The 20075-nt window shown below is 38.1% G+C and overlaps 1 protein-coding gene across 1 annotated transcript; it reads right to left on the minus strand.

Annotated features, from left to right (window-relative positions):
- Positions 1-403: 403 nt before the first annotated feature.
- TMEM207 (transmembrane protein 207) lies at positions 404-18415 on the minus strand. Its single transcript, XM_027582285.1, has 5 exons — positions 18341-18415; positions 16428-16465; positions 10517-10561; positions 9467-9609; positions 404-540 (listed from the first exon to the last, which is right to left on the minus strand). The coding sequence occupies exons 1-5, from the start codon at positions 18413-18415 to the stop codon at positions 404-406; spliced, it is 438 nt and encodes a 145-aa protein (XP_027438086.1).
- Between the last annotated feature and the right edge of the window lie 1660 nt (positions 18416-20075).

The following is a 20075-nucleotide window of genomic DNA, read 5'->3' on the forward strand; positions in this document are numbered from 1 at the left end:
ATTCTTACTAACTCCATACTAGGGGAGAGGTCAGATGAAAACAGGGATAATAAGGCAGAGAAAGCTGTGATGTGAGCCTGGAGTGGAATCCCAAACTTAATGGAGACAACTCCACGCATTAATTACTGTCTATTTGAGTTTTGATGTAGAAACGTTCACTTGGTCGTGTAGCACAAAGTATAACACAGCAATGATACACTAAAGTTCCAGTAATTTACATCCTGAAACATCTCCCTGACCAAAATTCTTTCTCTACACTCATTCTTTTGTCTATTTGTCCTTTTTCAGACTATATTAATTGATTTCTGGAAATTCACACTAAATAAAACAATTGTTCCTACATTTGATGTTTTAGAATTAAAAAAAAAAAATCTTTCTAATGTTGCCAGTTGATGATCCAGAACTAAAATCGGCTCGATTTCAGAATTTCTTCATATGGAGGTGGGGGGCCTAAAGTGCCAAAACATGGAGCAGGATACAGTTCATGGTTTTGAGTTTGAAGGTGAATTCCAACAGTTGGATTCACAGCCACTTCTGTCCCTGGAAAGAGAAAAATGGGGACTTGTAATCTTTCTAGTCAGCATAAAACAGAAGTACACAAACTGCCTAATAAAATCTGGCATTTCATGGAGCAACAGAAAATTATTTGTACCCTTGAGAAAAAATTTACAGCTATCCTGCTCTCTCTGCAGTGATAGTTTAGTCACTAAAGCAAGAAAATTTGGTCTCATGAAGAGATTATATCATCACTCACTAACCTATCAAGAAGCATTTACAGTTTAGCAGCTGAAAGTAGGAGGAATGCCCTTTTTGGTAAATTGGAAGACAAGATTCCTGTAAATACTAATGGTATTTTAGCTAATGTTTCCATCATGGGAAATGCAAATTTCAACAGAAATATTTAAATATAATGTCTGAACTTCATTATTTTATATTTACACTCTGCAAACTACAATTAATGTAATTAATTAAACATTTCTCTATGATAAATAGTAAAAATGTTAACTTGTGAAAAGTTTGCATCTAAAGTATACACACATAATAAAGGAAAAGCATGATCAAATTTTAAAAAATGCTTCAAAATCAAAATTTTGACTTTTAGATTATGCACATTATAAGGCACTAAATATCAAAAACAAGCATTTTCTTCTTCAAACTGATCACTTTGAGAAACTAAGTACTTATTCCCATAGCTCTTTTGGAAATCTCTTATTAATATTTCCTTGAAAGACTGTTAACTGTTTTTGAGCTACAATAGGAACCAACAGTAATATTTCATAGGCACAATCCTCTTACTCCCTTTATAAATAAATAAATAAATATATTATATATATATATTTTTTTTTCCTACCTTGGTCTTTGGCTGTCTTGAAATGATTTGATTGCTTCTTTTCAAAACAATAACAACTATAAATTCCAGTAACAATTCTAAATTCACCTTTAAAGAAGAGTGCCTGGTGGCTCAGTGGGTTAAACCTCTGACTCTTGGTTTCAGCTCAGGTCATGATCTCAGGGTCCTGGGATGGAGCCCCTCCAGGGGCTCCATGCTCAGTGGGGAGTCAGCTTGAGATTCTCTCCCTTTCCTTCTGTCCCTCCCCCTACTCATATGCTCTCTCTCTGTCTCTCTCTCAAATAAATAAATAAATAAATCTTAAAAAAAAATAAACCTTTAAAGAAAAAAAAATAAGCCCTTGAACTAAATCTAGTTCTGTGACTGTTTTTGTATATTAAATGTAATTGGAACAGAGCATGTCATTCATCTACATATTGTCCCTTTTTACACTGCAATGGCAGAGAGGAGTAGCCCCCTACAGGGAGGAATGGCCTGCAAAACCAAACATATTTCCTATCGGGCCCTTAATAGAAAAAGTTTGTTGACTTCTTGAAGGATTAAGATTTGATACCACCTGGGGCGCCTGGGTGGCTCAGTCATTAAGTGTCTGCCTTCGGCTCAGGTCATGATCCCAGGGTCCTGGGATCGAGCCCCACATCGGGCTCCCTGCTCAGCGGGAAGCCAGCTTCTCCCTCTCCCACTCACCCTGCTTGTGTTCCCTCTCTCCCTGTGTCTCTCTCTGTCAAATAAATAAATAAAATCTTTAAAAAAAAAAAAGACTTGATACCACCAAGGAGATCCCAAAGAAAATGACACAATTATCAGAACCATTCAAGGAACAGTTAGATGTTAGACAATCGCCGCATCCCTGGAATCCATATGTAGGTTACTCAGAATCTTTTTACCTTGGAATGGATGGTGTTTATTTGGAATCATGAATTTTCATATATTTGTATTTGTATTCACTAGCTGGCAGACCTAAGTATAATAAATCAAATATTAATATAATCTGTGAAGGATAGAGTATTTTGAATAGAAGGCTGGTTCAGCACTTTTTAAATTTTTTATTGTTATGTTAATCACCATACATTACATCATTAGTTCTTGATGTAGTGTTCCATGATTCATTGTTTGTGCATAACACCCAGTGCTCCATGCAGAATGTGCCCTCCTTAATACCCATCACCAGGCTAACCCATCCCCCCACCCTCCTCCCCTCTAGAACCCTCAGTTTGTTTTTCAGAGTCCATCGTCTCTCATGGTTCGTCTCCCCCTCCGACTTACTCCCCTTCATTCTTCCCCTCCTGCTATCTTCTTCTTTTTCTTTTTTCTTAACATATGTTGCATTATTTGTTTCAGAAGTACAGATCTGTGATTCAACAGTCTTGCACAATTCACAACGCTCACCATAGCACATACCTACCCAATGTCTATCACCCAGCCACCCCATCCCTCCCACCCCCCACCACTCCAGCAACCCTCAGTTTGTTTCCTGAGATTAAGAATGCTTCATATCAGTGAGGTCATATGATACATGTCTTTCTCTGATTGACTTATTTCACTCATGGTTCAGCACTTTTCTTAAGGAAGTATTTATTTAATTGAATGATTTACTCCTAGGCTATTACATAACATTTCATATGTCAGTTTTCTTCTATGCAATAAAAGGACAATGATATTATCTATGTCTGTAAAAACATGGCTAAATGAATGTAGAATGCTTAAATCAAAACGTGGTACACAGTAATTATCCATTAATAGCTAATTATTATTATTATTATTTTAGTAGTAATAGTACTGTATTTCAAGAACTCTACTGTATGCTAGGAATATGCATGCATTTTCTTTTACTTACAATATTATTTTCTAATTTATCCTATTTTAATGGGTACATACTTATTTGATAATCATTATTAACATCACAACAGAGATTATTAAACAAAATAATTTGTGGAGTTAGAGCCTTTTGCAGCTAGGAAGTTCAGGATGACATGAGCTAAGTCTGAGGCACTTGGTAAAACCGTTAATGTGGGCAAAGTGTACTTACCCCAGCCCTTCCCTCCATTATGGATACTGGTACTGGGCATTGTCCATTTCCTAGTGGACTACTGCTGGTATATCCAGTACAAAGTCAATGGTAATTTAGGTATCATTCTCCTGGAGTGGTTGATCAGATTGACTTGACACAATTATGAGCTCAAATTTATTTCTACTACTACCGGTATCAGTATCGTGCTCCTGGCAAGAGGACACAAACAATTGCTCTCTGTGGTAGGAAAGTTTCACGTTATCACCTTACTACAAATTTGGCCATTGCCTTTAAGCCTATTATGAAAACCACAGGGGATTCATTTGGTAAACATAACTAAGCCAATGTGTAGAGAAAGCTTTTGTGAAATCAAACATCTATCAGTTTTCAATTTGTTTCAAAGCAGGTTTACATGCAACACAAGTATCCCCCACTTTTGAAAGTTTACATTACTCCACTTCGTTTTCATGAAAGACCTACATTAGTACCTGCTTTTGCTAACTGAAAGAAATTTAAAAAGAATTTTATAGCAGAGTTCAGATTTCCCACATCATTAAGATTAGTCCAATAGACCTGCCATATTTGAACATGCCCCTTCCACCTCTTCTCTTTTCGTTTATTTCATTCCTTCCTCTTCTATGAGAGTGGCTAACAGTGCCTGAATATGAGTCACAGTTCTACCATGGGCTAATTGTTAAAGTTCTAAGTGCCTTGCTTCCCTCACCTTTGGAGGGTTCAAAATGATAGTGAACCCCTCATAGCATTGTAGGGAAGAATAAATGAGACTAGAGATGTCAGGTGTCACAGAGCATGGCACATGGTAAGTGCTCAATAAATGTGAGCTATTTCTACTATCCTGCCTTGGAAGGAAAGTATGTGAATGAAATGCTCCCTCTTTCCTTACCTAAAATGAGTCACAGTATATTTACCTAAAGAACATAAAGTATAGAGAAGTAACACTTCAGAAACGATCCTAAAATAAGATAGGATCCAGGAGAGGTGAGGGGAAAAAGGCACTGGCATGTGAAGCCTGCTTCTTCTCTGTCCCTGTCCATTCCTCCTTCCCCTCCCCAACTCAGAGCCCTCATATTTCATCCTTGCTGAAAGATTAGTATTTCTATTTACCTTGAAGTAAGAAAAAAAGGAGATTATCTCTGAAATTGCAGAAGAAATGGGGTCAGGAAGATTGGATCTCTGAAAGGCAGCATTATCAAGATCAGCCCCCAAGATGAGTGGCCTCAGGAGGGCTATCTCCATGGGCACTCCCCTCGCTGGCTTCTCAGGAATGGCATGGGACCTGTTTGCTGCCCTGCTGGGCTAACAGGACCCAGCTCTGATCTACATAGGTTGGAAAAAGAGTCAATATAGATTTTACAGTAATTTATTATTTTTAATAAGGAATATGGACAGATAATGGTGGGGATCTCTCCTCTATGCTCTCAAATTCTCTCTTTTCTAGTGAACACTAGTTTGTTTTTTCTGCTTCAAGGCTTTTGTCCTTCTCTCACCTACTAGACCCAAACTTTTTTCTTTTTGTTATCCTTAAATGTCTTATTTTCTCATAAATAAAGGTTTTATTCAGCTTTACAAACTTATTTCCAATGAAAACCTATTTTCAGTAAATTAACAAAAAAACTTTTTTGTTTATAGTCAACTTTACAACTCCTTTGCCATTACTTATTTCTTTCAAACACAGATTTAACACACAAAAAAACATGAAACTAACAAACTCAAAACTTTTTCAAGTCACTTATATATTCTACCTATTCACCCTGTCTCACAGTCCTGGATCTTATAAAGTGAGGGCATTGATTCTGATCTGGGGTACAGATGGGTATGGAGAATTTTAATGATGTTCTCTTCTCCTCCCACCTTTACTAAAAATTTGCATACCCTGCAAATCTCCTATTTTCTGTGGAATGCTCAGATAAAAGGGATCCCAAAAGAATCATTAAAATAGGTAAGGTAAGGTAAGGTAAGGTAAGGTAAGGTAAGGTAAGGCCATAAGAAAACATTGAAACAAGAAATGTTTGCCCCTAACATAGGTGCTGAGTTATTCTAGAACTGTTAGGGTCTGACGGCTGAGAGAAGGGGCAGGTCTCAGAGACCACTTCACAGGCAACCCCACTCAGGAAGGCGTGGGGCACTGAACAGGTCCTTTCTGGGGTACAACAGGGATGCTAAGGGAAAACTGGATCCAGGAGATGAGTTGGGAGTGGGGAGGGGGACAGGATGATAATGGAAGAAGGGATTATCTAGGAGGCCTCCCTGGAGTTGGGTCCAGGAAGAGGAGGTGGGACTGAGGTAGAAAAAAGTAACATGACTTTAGGTCTTGTATAAAATAAATAGTTATTCATTTCATTCCTCAAAATACTTCCAACTGTAGATTCTTTCTCCTCTTGCTCTTCATCCTTCCTCTTTCCCTCCACCTTCCTGGTCTCCCTCCTTCCCTCTTTCTCTAGCAGTACCCCTTCTTCCTCTTTACCCTCCACAGGTGTATTGGAAGGATTCTTTTTCCCTTTTTGGTGCATGAAGAGCTTCATTGTGACATGTTATGGACATGGAAACATGGATCCCATGAAAGGGGAAGGAAGACAGAGAAATCTGACCACTGGATCAGCAAAGAACTGTGAAAAGACATGACTACTGGCCTACGGAGATGCACCTGGGGCCTGGGTGTTTGTATGAGATTCCCAAGGACCTTTCCCGGACAGAAATCTCATTGTGCATTGGCTGGGTTGGATTGCAAGGCCTTCCTTACACACTGTTTATGAGGATTCCAAGCCAAGTGTTTGCCTTTCTCTCTTGAATATTTCTAATCAAGACAATTGACAACTTGAGCCATAAAAATACTGTCTGGTATTGCTAGTGGGAGAAATTTCCTGTTTTATATATTTTAACAGCAGTAAAGTTCAGTCCATCCCAGCTTCCCATAGTCCGTCAAAATTCTCCTCTTGGCTCGTCACATGAGGGCAGCTTCCATGGGACCCTGAGAGTCAAACCTTGGACCCATAGGTCAGAAGAGTAGACCTATTTCAACTAACAGATTCAGCAAATAGTAGCAATAGCGTGAAATGATTTTTGAAGAAATAAAATAGAGGTCTAGGAGGAACTCCAAGGTTAATAAAGCAAATCTAGTCTCTCCATTAAAATGCTTTAAATGATCCATTTCCTACATTCTGTATTCAGGACGGAACGTCCTATCTTCCCCTTTGCGTTCAAAGGGTGGCAAAGAGTCCAGAAACCTTATTTCATATTCTAATGTCACCAGTGTCTTTCAGGTGAGTTCTCATTTTCCTCTCCCCTCTGAACTGTGACCATGAGGAAGACCCGAAAGTACAACCCCACCACCAGCCTTGTGGGTGTGTGAATCTGGCAGTGACTGGACTCAACTTGAAGCTATGAATGAACATATACTTTGTGAGGTGCTGTGGAGAGTTTGGCTCTTACCTCTTGTGTAGCCATAAAAAGATCCTGTCATGGTTCCCTCACTTCCTTTTTGGAGAAAAGCTCCTTTTACAGAAATATTAGGCAGGAAGAATCATTTGTCAGGAGAAATGAAAGTGTAATGGGGATCCAGCGGGGAAAAGAAATCCAGTCTGGGTCTGGGTTTTAGACTGCTTTAAAATATTGACTCCCTAGAATTTACTTCCAGAAATTGCTAGTCAGGAAGACGTCACTAAAGATCACAGAGAATAACACTTCCTCAATTACTTTGTTGTATTTTGTTTGGGAGGGGGAAAAATAGGAATGTCAGGAAGCACAACTTTGGGAGACACATCCACATCAAAGACCATGTAAATGGCTGTTCACTGTCTGTACCGCTCTTCTGAGCATCCCTGAGAAAGGGTGGGACATGGGTGGTGGGTGGACTAACCTAACACCCAACTAAGCAAGGGAAAAAAAATAAATAAATAGGAATGGGCAACCTAACCTCTGGCCCTAAGATGGAAAGCAACAAAAATGAGTTTTATAATATAACTTAAGCTGGGGGAGAGCTTAACTGTTTCTTGAGCAAAATCAGATTCAGAGTGATACCAGTGGGATTAGGAAGGAACCAATAAAATGAGAAAGGGAATGGGGATTCTGGAGAGCAATCCTTGCCTTTGAGGAATCACCCAGTGGAAATGCCTGGAGGTTTGAGATATAAGGCTGCACTTAGTAAAGGATGAGGTGACTAAGCCATGAGTGTCCTACCCAAATTTTCACTGGCTCCCTACCCTCAATTATGGACAATTTGAAGTCTATTAGTTGAATTGCAGCAAAGATCTATGTGGTGTATTTATCCAGCATAGGGAGAAAAGTAGATAATATCCTCTGAATGGATTAATAGCCACTTTTCCAGGTTGGTATTTAGCAATTAGAAATAATATCTGAGAAGCCCCTAGTCTAGTGTCTAGCACTTTGTAGATGCGGAATAAATGTTGACTATATTTTTAAATAATTTCTTCCCAAGTATATTCTTTTCCTGTCCACAATGATTTCAGGGTAATATAGAGAATGTGATTCTAATGTCCTGTAATTGGTATGATTACACACAAATTATTGCAGTAATCTCTCAGGCTTGACACCTTCTCTCCCAGTCATACCTGTTCAGGCAAGTTCGGGCAAATTCAAAAGCATATGTATAAATCACCACACAGGAAATATAAAAACATCAGATAAATGGGATATAACTGTGACACATACACTGACTTAAAAATGATTATAGTATAACTGGGTAGCTTGCTTATAATTAAGAAGTTTTTAAAGATTCAAGATAGTCTAGTAAAAGAGTCTTCTTCAGAGTAAGTAAAGGGCTAAGGAGACCAGAGTGGATTTTTCTCCTTAGAAACTCAAGTCAAGTTGGAGGAATCATAATTACATTTATTTGTTAAATACCTCAAGTTAAAAAAATAAAAATAGACTAATGTGACCATGTTGACCGCTTTGACTCATACGATTTATTAGAATGTCAGTGACCCTATTTCCTCCTATGCTCAATAGAAAGTGTTCGACTTTAGGAGAAAGATTATTTTTTCACTGGAGACTTTAATTATCCTTCCACAAATAACCATTTCTCAAATTGACATGTGTTTCTTTCGTTAAATAATGACTTTTTAAAAAGCCAATAGTAAATATAATCACTAAATCTTGGAGTATCAAGTTCTGATATTAAAACATTTAAGTTTATTTTGACCCCACTTTTTATTTAGCTGTTAGTTTTCCCAGGGCATGCCCTGCTCCATCTATTGAAAATCTTATGCTGGCCCAAGTTCCTGAAGGGCAACTGTTAAAATCTACCAAGCCCTCTTGAGGCCACTAAGTACGGTGTACAAGACAGCACCTTAGAGGGAAAGTTTTGTAACAGACAGTCTGGTTGAGAACAATGCTTAACGCAAAGAAATAATCTATGATTTGGGATCTCCGGGAAATCAGTAAGTGATAATTTTGCTACTTTCAGCTAAGGCTGGCGGTTACAAATAAGCCTAAAACCTGGCTTTCCTCCATTGCTTATTCTCTCACGCAGACTGGAAAATAATAGGCCGGGCGTGGTTTTGGGGGTGGGGGCTAGAAGCAAGCATGATCAGGGCACTGCCTGTGTGTCTGGGGAGAAAGGACATGAGTACTGACATCTGCCTGCCCAATTCCAAGTATTTCAGGCTGTGCGTTGGTAGCAGACAACCTGGAAAGTGTGGTTCAGTGCTATTGCAGATAAGTGAGGCATGGAGAATTTAGTAAATGAGACTATAAAGAGCCTCATAGGATAGTTTGATATCAAAGGCTCAGAGAGGTTTTTGTGTACCTTATGGCCTACCACTCACTTGGAGTGTCCAGCTCTGTATATCTCTTCTCTCTGGCATGTTGACTGAGCAAAATGTTGAGGTTCTATCGCCATACTCAACTATGGGTCATTTCCCTAAGACACAGTTTTTTCTTTTGAGATCTCCTTTCTTCTGAAGTTTCTCACTTAGACTCTCTCCCCACGGCATCATGCCTTTGTGTCTCCTATACACTATGTCTTATTCTCAGTTCACAAATCTGCTTTCCAGAGGTTAGTGTTTCAGTTCACCACAAACCATTAGGTTTCAAACAGGAAGTCCAGAAGTGTGCAGACAGCTCACCATAAACGGGGTCCAAGTCTCCAACAGCAAAAACAGCCATAGTGCGTCTGGCGGAATCAATTCGGGGTCTCCTCAGCCAGCACTGGAGGCAGAAGAACACTACTCCGCAGAGAAGAGCCACCAGGAAAATCAGCAGGAAGAACCTGATGCCAGAAGAAGCAGGGAAGGCATGAGGTGGAGCGTGCAGGGAGGTTAAGAACTCCTGCTACTTCCTGTCTTCCATGAGACAGGGTGCAAGAAATCTGTGAGGCCAAACTCCTTAAGCAATGCCCCCCATCACTCATACATTCTCACTAAACTTGGAATGTTTGCTGCGCTCAGAATGGGTTGATCTTGCCAGGTGACGATGATCAATCATTTCCTCTGGAAATTGGAGGGTTGTTCTAAGGCACAGTGTCTTTATCCCTTAATTCACTCATCCATTATTCCTATCTTTCGGCTAGCCAGCCATGCATCCAACTAGTATTTAAAGCAACTGAACAGATTTTAGATGTTGGGTGGGGTTGGAGATTTAAAGGGAGACGAAGCAGGAGCTAACCACCTAATTTAGAGAATTAAGAATGTTAATTTTAGAAAATACAGAAGTCATGATGTAGAAGGTGTCTAAAGACTGTCTTTTAATTTCTGAAAGACTAGCTTGTAAAAGGTAGAAGTCTTATTTTGAAGGTTTTTAAGACTTTTGAAATCAGTAGTGGAGTCCTTTAGGGAGATTTCAAAAGAAAGAACAATTATTTTACTGTTAAATTTCTCTAATTTGGGAATAAACTATTATTCCTAAAAACAGTTAAGTTCCCTGTCACACGAAGTACATAAGTAAACATAGCCAATAACCAGAAAGTGATGTTTCCACATATATTACATGACTTCTAAAATTTCCTTAACTCTATGATTTTGTGTGCCATTTCAATTATGTAGGAAACAGAGTATATATATATACATACCACCTAATAATATATATATACATAATATATATATATACCACCTAAATAATATATATATATGTATGTATATATCACCACAGGTTTTATAACAAACTGAGAATGTCCTTACCAGATATACCAGCCGTTTGTGTATTGATCTTTATAGTTTACACACCTGGTGGTAAAAGAGGAAGAGTTAATGCTGGACCTCTAGACGGCCAAAGCCTATGCTCTTGGACCATAGTATTTGTTCTGACCATACCTATTTCCCCAGAACGATCATGCACTCACTGCACACCACGCCCCAACACAATGAGGTAAATGTTTATAGTATGACCACTTCATCCGGGACACTGAGAATACAGGTAAATGTTCAACTGTCACCCATTGAAAATTGCACTGTCATAGGTTTGACTCTAGGGTTACAAAGACAGTTGTGTTTTGAGAAGGTGGTGACTAATTTTTCAGGGCTAACATATCACAGATATTAGGTATGAAGTTTCTTTAAAATGCAGATTCACCAGGGAAGGTTTATAATCTCTGTTAACCTTTAATATCTTGGTAGAGAAGTAGCAAGGCTGCAGACCTGGTTAGAGGAAGAATTTGGGGAAAGGGGAAAATGACTTAAAGCCACACGTACCATTTACCAAGGAGGGAAAAGTTGATTTCTTCAGTCAGGATAGTCAAACCACTTGTGTGTCTAGGCACAAGGTAATCATTCCTGGGATAAGTTTTAAAAAGTTTCCTCACACGAAAACAAAATTCAGTGTGATTTTCAGAAGGTTAAATTCCCTAAGTGTAGACACTTATGTGCTATTCATTGCAGAGTCCGTCCCTATGCCAGGCATGGGGAATGTAGGTTTGCTGATCGACTTTTTTCATACTTCGGTACCTGGGCCATTGTTGCTGTATTCTGGGATTAAGCAGTGGAAACCTGTTCATCACAGCCTGATAAGCTTGTGAGTTGAAGCTGTACTTAATCATGGCTACTTCAGCCTTTGTTAAAATAACACTTAGTACTTTCCAGCTTGAAAGCACTCATAACTGTCAGCTAATTTATTGCTCCCAGCATCTCCAAGGAGGTAGTGTGTCATGTTTATCATCATCCTAGTCAGAAGTGACTTTTTAATATATGTCAAGTGTCAACGTAAAAATTTTACCCCAAACATTTAAGAAGAAAGTTAATCACCCAGTGAACAAGTTTTTCGTTTTTTGTGTTGTAGGCTCTGTGTGTGTGTGTGTGTGTGTGTGTGTGTGTGTTTTCACCTAAAGACACAGGTACAAATGACTGGGAAAAAAATGGCAGTTGAAGTATAACTTTAAAAATCATCCTAAGACAAGAAATCATCGATATAATGGATTTTAAAAATAATTAATGACACATCCTTGTAAAGGAATGTTATCCAGTCATCAAAAAGAATGTAGATTCATATTTATCACCAAAAGCCTTGTGAAGTAAAATAGTAAAGAAGTCTCAGTTCTACTTTGTATATTATTTTACATAAATGCAATGTTTTCACTAAATAAGTATTTTATAGTAATAGACTCATATATACCGAGTTACTCACAATGCTTACTTCTCTTACAGTTGGTATCATGAGGTACTTTATCTTTTCCACATTTCCATATTGTTTGAATGTATAATACATCACTTTTATAGTCACAAAAATGTTAAATATTATATTAAAAAATATGAATCTTAAACATATAATATCCCACCTTAGACATAGGGAAATTCTCTTGGTGTCCTAGCCCAATAAAAGAGCAGAAGTTTCCCATTTGGAATCTTGAAATGGAAATGCATGATCAGGAGTGTGGATTGCTTCATCTCCCTCCATTACAAATCTCTGCTTACCCTCTCTACATTTAAAAATAGATCATATCCTTATCAAAATGTGAATTCTAAAGATTAATTACCTCAATTTGTTTCTCAGTTCTTTAATTTTTGAGCCACTCAGTATTTTTTGCCAGTGATAACAATTATCCAAATTAACTTATTTCACTTTCTCTTTCTGATCCTGTGCACTCACTGGTGGAGTTTCTGATATGCAGTAAATACAATGGCCAAGAAGGAGTTAGCTGGACAAATGCAAAGTGATCATGCAATTTCCAAATTGCAGGTACCTTTGGGATCATTTAGTTCACTCAGGAATTTACACACTCTCCAAATGAAACCCAAAGTAGGAAAGTTGGTGGGGAGGTCACTAGCCGGCCAAAGAATTTAAACCAGATTACAAGTCTCCTGACTCTGTGTGCTTCCCTCCTTTCCCACCATTATTTCCATGTCTTTCCCAAGGTCAATTTTTAAAGGTCAAGTTTTCTTTCTTTTAAGTAGACTCATGCCCAATATGCGGCTTGAACTCACAACCCTGAGATCAGGAGTCGCATGCTCTACTGACTGAGCCAGCCAGGTGCCCTTAAATAGATTTTTTTTTTTTTAATTCTTAAAAAAAAGTATCTGAACAATAACAATATTCTAATTGCTCAAATTTTAGATGCAAGATGTTCAGTGTAGGAAAAGTTACGTTTTTTAAAATGAAGTTATTACTCAGAGATTTATATATGATTGGTCAAATTGGGATGATGTCAAAAATGAAAAACATTCAGGAGAAATGAGAACCAACTATGATGCTTAAGGAAGACATTCCCAATCATCAGAGTTCTCTGGAAGTGGTTGCTGATGGATTTTTTTCTGACTGTACTGGAAGACTACTGCCCTACTTTACTTGGATGTTGTGGAGATGATTCTTCCTCTACAGGGCTGATTTGCCTAGTTGATCTTTATTCTTCTTCTCAGTGCTGAGATTTTGTGGACCTAAGACTAACTACAAATTCCTTAATTTGATAAATTCAAGAACAAAACTGCAGAATTGCTCCAGTGGCTCCTTTGCTAGAATCTCCTAGAACTTTCTTCTAAACCAGTTATATAACTTCAGGGGGAATTAACTCACTTTCAGATTCACGATGCTATGAGGTAAGGTCACAATATTATAATCCTCACTGCACAATTGGAAAATTCAGGCATGAAGTAGCTTGCCCAAGATAACAAAGCTGAAAGTGGCCAAGTCGGGCTTCACGCCCAAATGGTCTGGCTGTGGAGTCTGTGTCTCTTACTACCATGCAGCCCCACCAATGGGAACAGTAAAATCCAGCTCCGGCCTCACATTACTATGTGGAGTACTGCCTGAATGCATTCAATATCCTGTGTTCCAAATGCTTTACAAGTATTAGAAATACAAAAAGCAATAGAAATGAGAACATGGAGGGTATCACACAAAGAGAATAAGCCAAGAGTGAGATCAGTTTTTAAACTGAATATAGTAAACCCCATATGTAGTATTGAACCCAACTTGAGATCTGGCTTAAGCTTTCTAGCAGTTAATAGGACGAGAGAGAGATTTGGTTATATAGTATCCTTTAAAATTAACAAAATCATACAGCATTACTCACCAGATGCACAAGTATTCCTGGAGTAGACACCAGAGAAGTCAAACTATGGGGCTTTATGAAGAGGCTACTGTTGGCAATGGGGACGTTTTTCATATGCTCTTAGAATATATGCAGTAACAAATTTCATGGATCTTTTTTCTTTTTTAAATCATTCCTTAACGTAGACAAGAGTGCAATTTAGCTATTATAATCTGGGAGAGAGATGGATACTGTATCATATCACCTGGAGACTGGCGGCTTGACCTAATTAATCTGGGGTAAGTTGTATAGTATCTAGAAGAATAGATGAACCATATATCCCTCCAGTATTTCACCCAGTGTATAGTTTCATTTAATATTGAACATACAGTATGACTTTATAGTGCAAAATTGTAATACATATATAGTAGTAGCACAGCAGTACATATCATATACATATATGTATGGTACATAATACATACTTTGTAGTATAAAATTCTAGCTCAGGAGTCAGTCCTGGGTCCAAATCCAAGCTCTGCATCTTACTTGCTTACTCTTGAGCAAAACATTTAACTTCCTCAAGGCAGGTAAGACAGTGACATATTTGGAATCTATTAATGCAATTAATTGACAGAATCTTGTGTATGTATGATCATATTTATGATTTGTAAGTCACCCTACTTATGAACATATATGCACATCCATGCACTTGCTCATTTTGGGGAGGGAAAAGGATTAGGGGTGTAATGGGGAGGCTCTATCTTATTTTTTTCATATACTAAATTACTTATAGTATTTAAATTTTATATAAAGATAGCCTAGCAATGCATTGTTCATACAATGAAATGCCGTTATAAAAATTAACTGAGTAGAGGCACTGGGTGGCTCAGTCTTTAAGCGTCTACCTTAGTCTTGGGTCATGATCCCAGGGTCCTGGGATCGAGCCCCGCATCGGGCTCTCTTCTCAGCGGGAAGCCTGCTTCCTCCTCTCCCACTCTCCCTGCTTGTGTTCCCTTTCTTGCTGTCTCTCTCTCTCTCTCTCTGTCAAAAAATAAATAAAAATCTTAAAAAAAAATTGACTGAGTAGTTTAGATCAGAAAAAATAGTTTGGGTTTGAAAACAAATATAAATAGAACTAATCATCTCTCGAACACCTTGTAGTGACAAAAGATTTGGGATAGCATCTATCTTCAATACAAATACTTACCTAATATCACCTCTCTGCAATACCAGCTACTTTCTTGCCTTCTCTTTTTATTTTCTGCTAGTTGGCATTTTATTTGAGGTGGACTCTTCATTCAAAAGCAATGGTATTAATGACAAACACAGCAGACACTTGCATGCAAAGTGAGGTAGCTAAAAAAAGAATTGTTCTTAAGTACTAGTTGAAGCCCTGCGTTAATTTGCTACTGTGTTTCTTTGAGTCTCAATTTCTTTACCTGGAAAGGAGACCAGTGGCCTCATTGATTGGAAAGTCAGCTTATCAAGGTCCTCAATAGCACATTTTCCTGTCCTATTGATTGAAAAATCAGATTCAACATTTATGATCATATTGATTGAAGAGTTAGATTCAACATTTATAATCCTTTCCAATTATGAATTTCTGTATTCAATTATTCTGGGTCATAGAGAGAAGATAATTGGGCAAGATGAGACAGCCAGGAGATCCAGAGTTAGGTAAGTACATCAGTCATCAAAACCTCCATCATGTCACAAACACCAGAAGACAGAAAAAGGTGAGTCCAAAATCAATGCAAAGAAAGAGCAATGGAGAGCCATGCAAAAGCTGGAAGAACAGTACAGACTTAACACACAGATGATCAATAATGAGATGATCCGCCAAAGCAGATGAATGGTTCCAGGGCCAAGGAAGTCATTCCGCATAGCATGGCCTCTTCATCTGGAAGCAGTGCCCAGGCCGTGCGTGAGACCCTGGCCTTGAGGGTAACTGGTAATAATAATTGAAAACAGTCAGCTGGCCATCAGGGCTGCATGGAGGAGAAGACCGTGCATGGCAGACATGATTTTCTGACACTTGCACTAAGTCACGGTGCATTTTAGCTCTCATGAATCATCAGCAGCATTATTAATGGCACCTTCTCCCCATCTCCCGAATAGAATTCTGGGAACCATTAAGTCTACGGCCCCAAAAGTGAGAAAATTGAATCAATTAGTCACATAACCTATATTAGACGCACTTTGAAATGTACACACAACACAGGTGAGAATCTTTGTCAGCTTGCTTATATTTGAAACTGAATATCTTAACAGCAGCCCACCATCACTGTGACTTAGGAGTGGGGTTGCAGCGAGAGATGACGTCGTGATGCTTTCATGAAACTGAAGAACCCTTGACACCACTGTGGTGGAGAATGCTGTAAGCAAAAATGCCTAGAAATCAATGAGGCTCTTTATATTTACCAAAGCTAATCATAATGAAAGTGCATCTTTTTCCCGCTTCTAGAAAAATTGAGCCATTTGCATTTAAAAACAATTTGCTCTTACTTTTCTTGCATGATTATAGTCATCATTTGAAACTCATTTGGGGCTTCTCAAATGACTTGTGTCTTTTTTTATTCTTTGAATTTTGAAAATGCTAAATAAAAACATGGAGCCTCTTGCTATTTACTTACATTTCATTTTCTTCACATGGTGGGTCCGAGAGCACCAACTGAAACACATGTTTAGAACAATAAAATCCAAACATCTCATCAGTTTAATCCTTTAATACAAACAGCACTCAGAGACAATGTGGGTTTATATTATTTCGTTTGTTTTTTTAATTAAAAGCTCCATAGCAGAGTCTATTATTAGTGCACCAAATTTTAATTGAAAAAAAAAATCTCCTGGTAGATTCCCTAGCTCAGCAGTGACAGGAAATACATATAGTGAGCCAGATTCCTATCTGACACACCCATGTAGATGGATGTGAAAATGCCTTTTATTCTTTCTATAGGCAGATTTTGCTTCCTCTAAAGACCTTTCTTGCACCTTGCATTTTTTCTTTGTTTTCACATTTTAGCTAAAGGAAAGAAGTTCATTATTTGCGAAGTATTATTTTCACACAAGGAAATCAAGTTCCCTATGTGAAAACAGAAGTCCATCCCATCAGCATTAATGGGTGTTAAATATAGGCATGAAGGAGTGACTTTAACTATCTCTAAGGGGAAGGTCGATTTAAAATTACATGACATTCCTGTTGAGATTTACATTTCTCTCTTTATCAAAGGAGAGAGAAAAAGTAATAACCTTGATTGCTTTGTTTTAAAGACCCAAACCATCAGCATTTCAATATAATTATCCTAGTTCTCTGTATTGAGCCTTACAGGTTACAGTAACACATCACAGAGGAAAGAAGGTACTCTGTCCTAGAAGTTTTGTTTGTAGGTTTGTTTTTCCCTTGAAATGAGACTCTTTCCATGCACGATGAGAAAAATCTTTACATGTCATTTAAATGTAGTCCTTAAACTTGGGTTAATGAGATCAGTGAAGTATTTATTTTCCTGGAGTATACCATACAAATATGAATACAAGTAAGAAGTTACAAAATTTAAAATGATAAGCCACGGGATTTTTGTGAGATATGTCTTTTTTTCCCTTTAATCCCGAATGCATCCTCTTCAGCACCTTATCTTTACTCCACCAAGTTTATCTGGGCAAAGAGATTTGTGGAGTTGCAGATGGAGCCATGAATTGGCCATCAGAGAGCATGGTAATGAACAATTTATAAGCACAGAAAATGAGTTGCACTCTCTTTTGCTAGAATGCTGCAAATAGATTTGCATACTAACTGAAAGGAAAATGAACATTCAAATTTTGTCCATAAAGAAAGTTTATTTATGAGTAGATGAAATCATTTGGGATCCAGCTTAACAGATAAACAGATAAAGCCCACATTTCACTTTCAAGTCACTCCCTAGTCTTCCGGTGTGCTGCACCCTACCTAGCAAGGAGTCCAAAGTCTTTGATTATTTCCACCTCACTGCTGATGCATTAGCTGATGGACTTCGGGGTTATCATGAAATGATAAGCAAGACCGAAATCTTTCAGATACATTGCATTCAAGTAACACAGATACAGAGATGCAGGTATTAGTCTGAATGAGATGCTAACGCAGAGGATCCAACATAAACTCTAAGATGGTTCTGTCAACATTGTTCCGCACTGAAAATCAGGCAAGCCTCAAGTACAGTTGCAGGCAACAGTAAACATGTCTTAAATTAATGCTGCCACAGCATTTGGATGTATCAGTAGCATTTTTTATTTTAAAAAAGTGCACAGCTTAGCAAAGTTAAGCAAAGATTACATTGCATTATATTACTTCAATAGCAATAGAAGTAATAAAGAAGAAATAAGACTAATGACATGGAGCACTTCGTCTTCTGTGTTTCTGACCGATATAGTAAGTCATAAGATGCTGGTAACACTGTCTTAAAGGAAATCTTTTAAATGTGAGAGTAGTTAAGTTGCCTAAAGAACAAATCTAGAACAAGTCAGGTTCTTAGAGTACCACTGAAAATCTTTTCCCAGAAAGAGAGATGGTTACCTGGAAGAGTGGCAAACACAAGGTTCCCGCTTTTGAGATTACTGAAGTAAAACTATAAGGTCTGGATCTCAACATATTTAAGGAACAAGCTGCTCGAAGCTAGTGGTTGGCCTTCTGTGTTGATCTCCCTCTTTCCCTAGAACTTGTTAGCCTCTAAGTTAATGCTTCCCACCAGAGCACTCATTAGTGATGCTCCTTGTGACTGGTAATGTGCACGCTGGGGGGCAGGCATGTTGGGCGCGTGCTCATGGGTACTCAGAGTTCAAGGAATTTCAGTGTAAAGTCAGAACCCTGGTACTGTTTGTCAAGCTCTTAGAAGTAAGGGTTATACATGCTGACCTGCAAAACTAGCTGGCTGCTTAAATAACTCAGGACATTCAAGAGCATGTTTTATTCCAGGGCACTTCTGGAATTTATACAGGATCTGGTACTTGGAACGTTTAATTTTCTTCCCTTTGTTGGTCCTTTTGTCTCTTCATTTCCTACACATCATTTTCAGCCCCAGGCCTAACTCAACCTTGGGCATAAAGCTTTCCTTGTCTCCTAATGATCGTGCCCTACTATTTATTTTTATTTATTTTTTTTAAAGATTTTATTTATTTATTTAACAGAGAGAGATAACGAGAGCAGGAACACAAGCAGGGGGAGTGGGAGAGGGAGAAACAGGTTTTCCACTGAGCAGGGAGCCCGATGTGGGGCTCGATCCCAAGACCCGGGATCATGACCTGAGCTGAAGGCAGACGCTTAATGACTGAGCCACCCAGGCACCTCTCGTGCCCTACATTTTAAACAGTGCATATTTCAATATTTGAGGAAACAACTCCAACACAACTGCTAAAAATAAATAAATAAATAAATAAATAAATAAATAAATAAATAAAAGCTTGCAAAAATATCTAGGGAAGTTCTGAAAAAGGACAATAAAGAGGCATGAAGTTACTTTATATTAAGACTTATTAGAAAAGTATAGAAGTTTACAAAAATTGATATGGATGCATGTAAACAATAAGATAAATGTAACAGAATATAATTCAGAAACAGATTCGAGTAAACAAAAATTTCAGCTGTCATTTCAAGCCAGTGAGGAATAGACGTTATTCAGGGAATGATGAAGACATGAGTGGTTAGGTGGAAGGAATGGAGCAAATGGTTTGTAAGATGCTTAACCACAATCACGATTAGACAAATACTGCTTACGATTATAATCAGAATGGCAAGTTGAAAAAAATGATAATAGATTAAAGAGACATAGCTATGGGGAGATAAGTCCTCTCTTACATGGTTGAGAAAACTGTACAGCCTCTTTGGAAGACAATTAGGCAATACCTATTAACCTAAAAACTGAATTCCTGTTGGTCAGGAATTCTCCTTCCAGGAATAAAACCTACAGATACTACTACAAGAAGCACAAATAATTACATGCAATGATGTTCACCAAAGCACTGTTGGTAATAAAATATTAGGAACAGCAAAATGTCCATCAAAATGCGACTGTTTGTTTAAATACAAAAGGATTATATCTGCTCAACAAAATACTAAGCAGCTGTTTAGAAAGGTGTGGCAGGGGCATCTGGCTGGTTCAACCAATAGCGCATGCAACTCTTGATCTCAGGGTTGTGAGTACAAACCCCATGTTGGATGTAGGACTTCCTTAAAATACCATAGAGAGATATCTAGATAGATAGATGATAGATAGATGATAGATAGAAAGAAAGGTGGGGCAGGTTGCAGATAC

Source organism: Zalophus californianus, chromosome 1 (genome assembly GCF_009762305.2).
Source record: "Zalophus californianus isolate mZalCal1 chromosome 1, mZalCal1.pri.v2, whole genome shotgun sequence".
NCBI lineage: Eukaryota > Metazoa > Chordata > Mammalia > Carnivora > Otariidae > Zalophus > Zalophus californianus.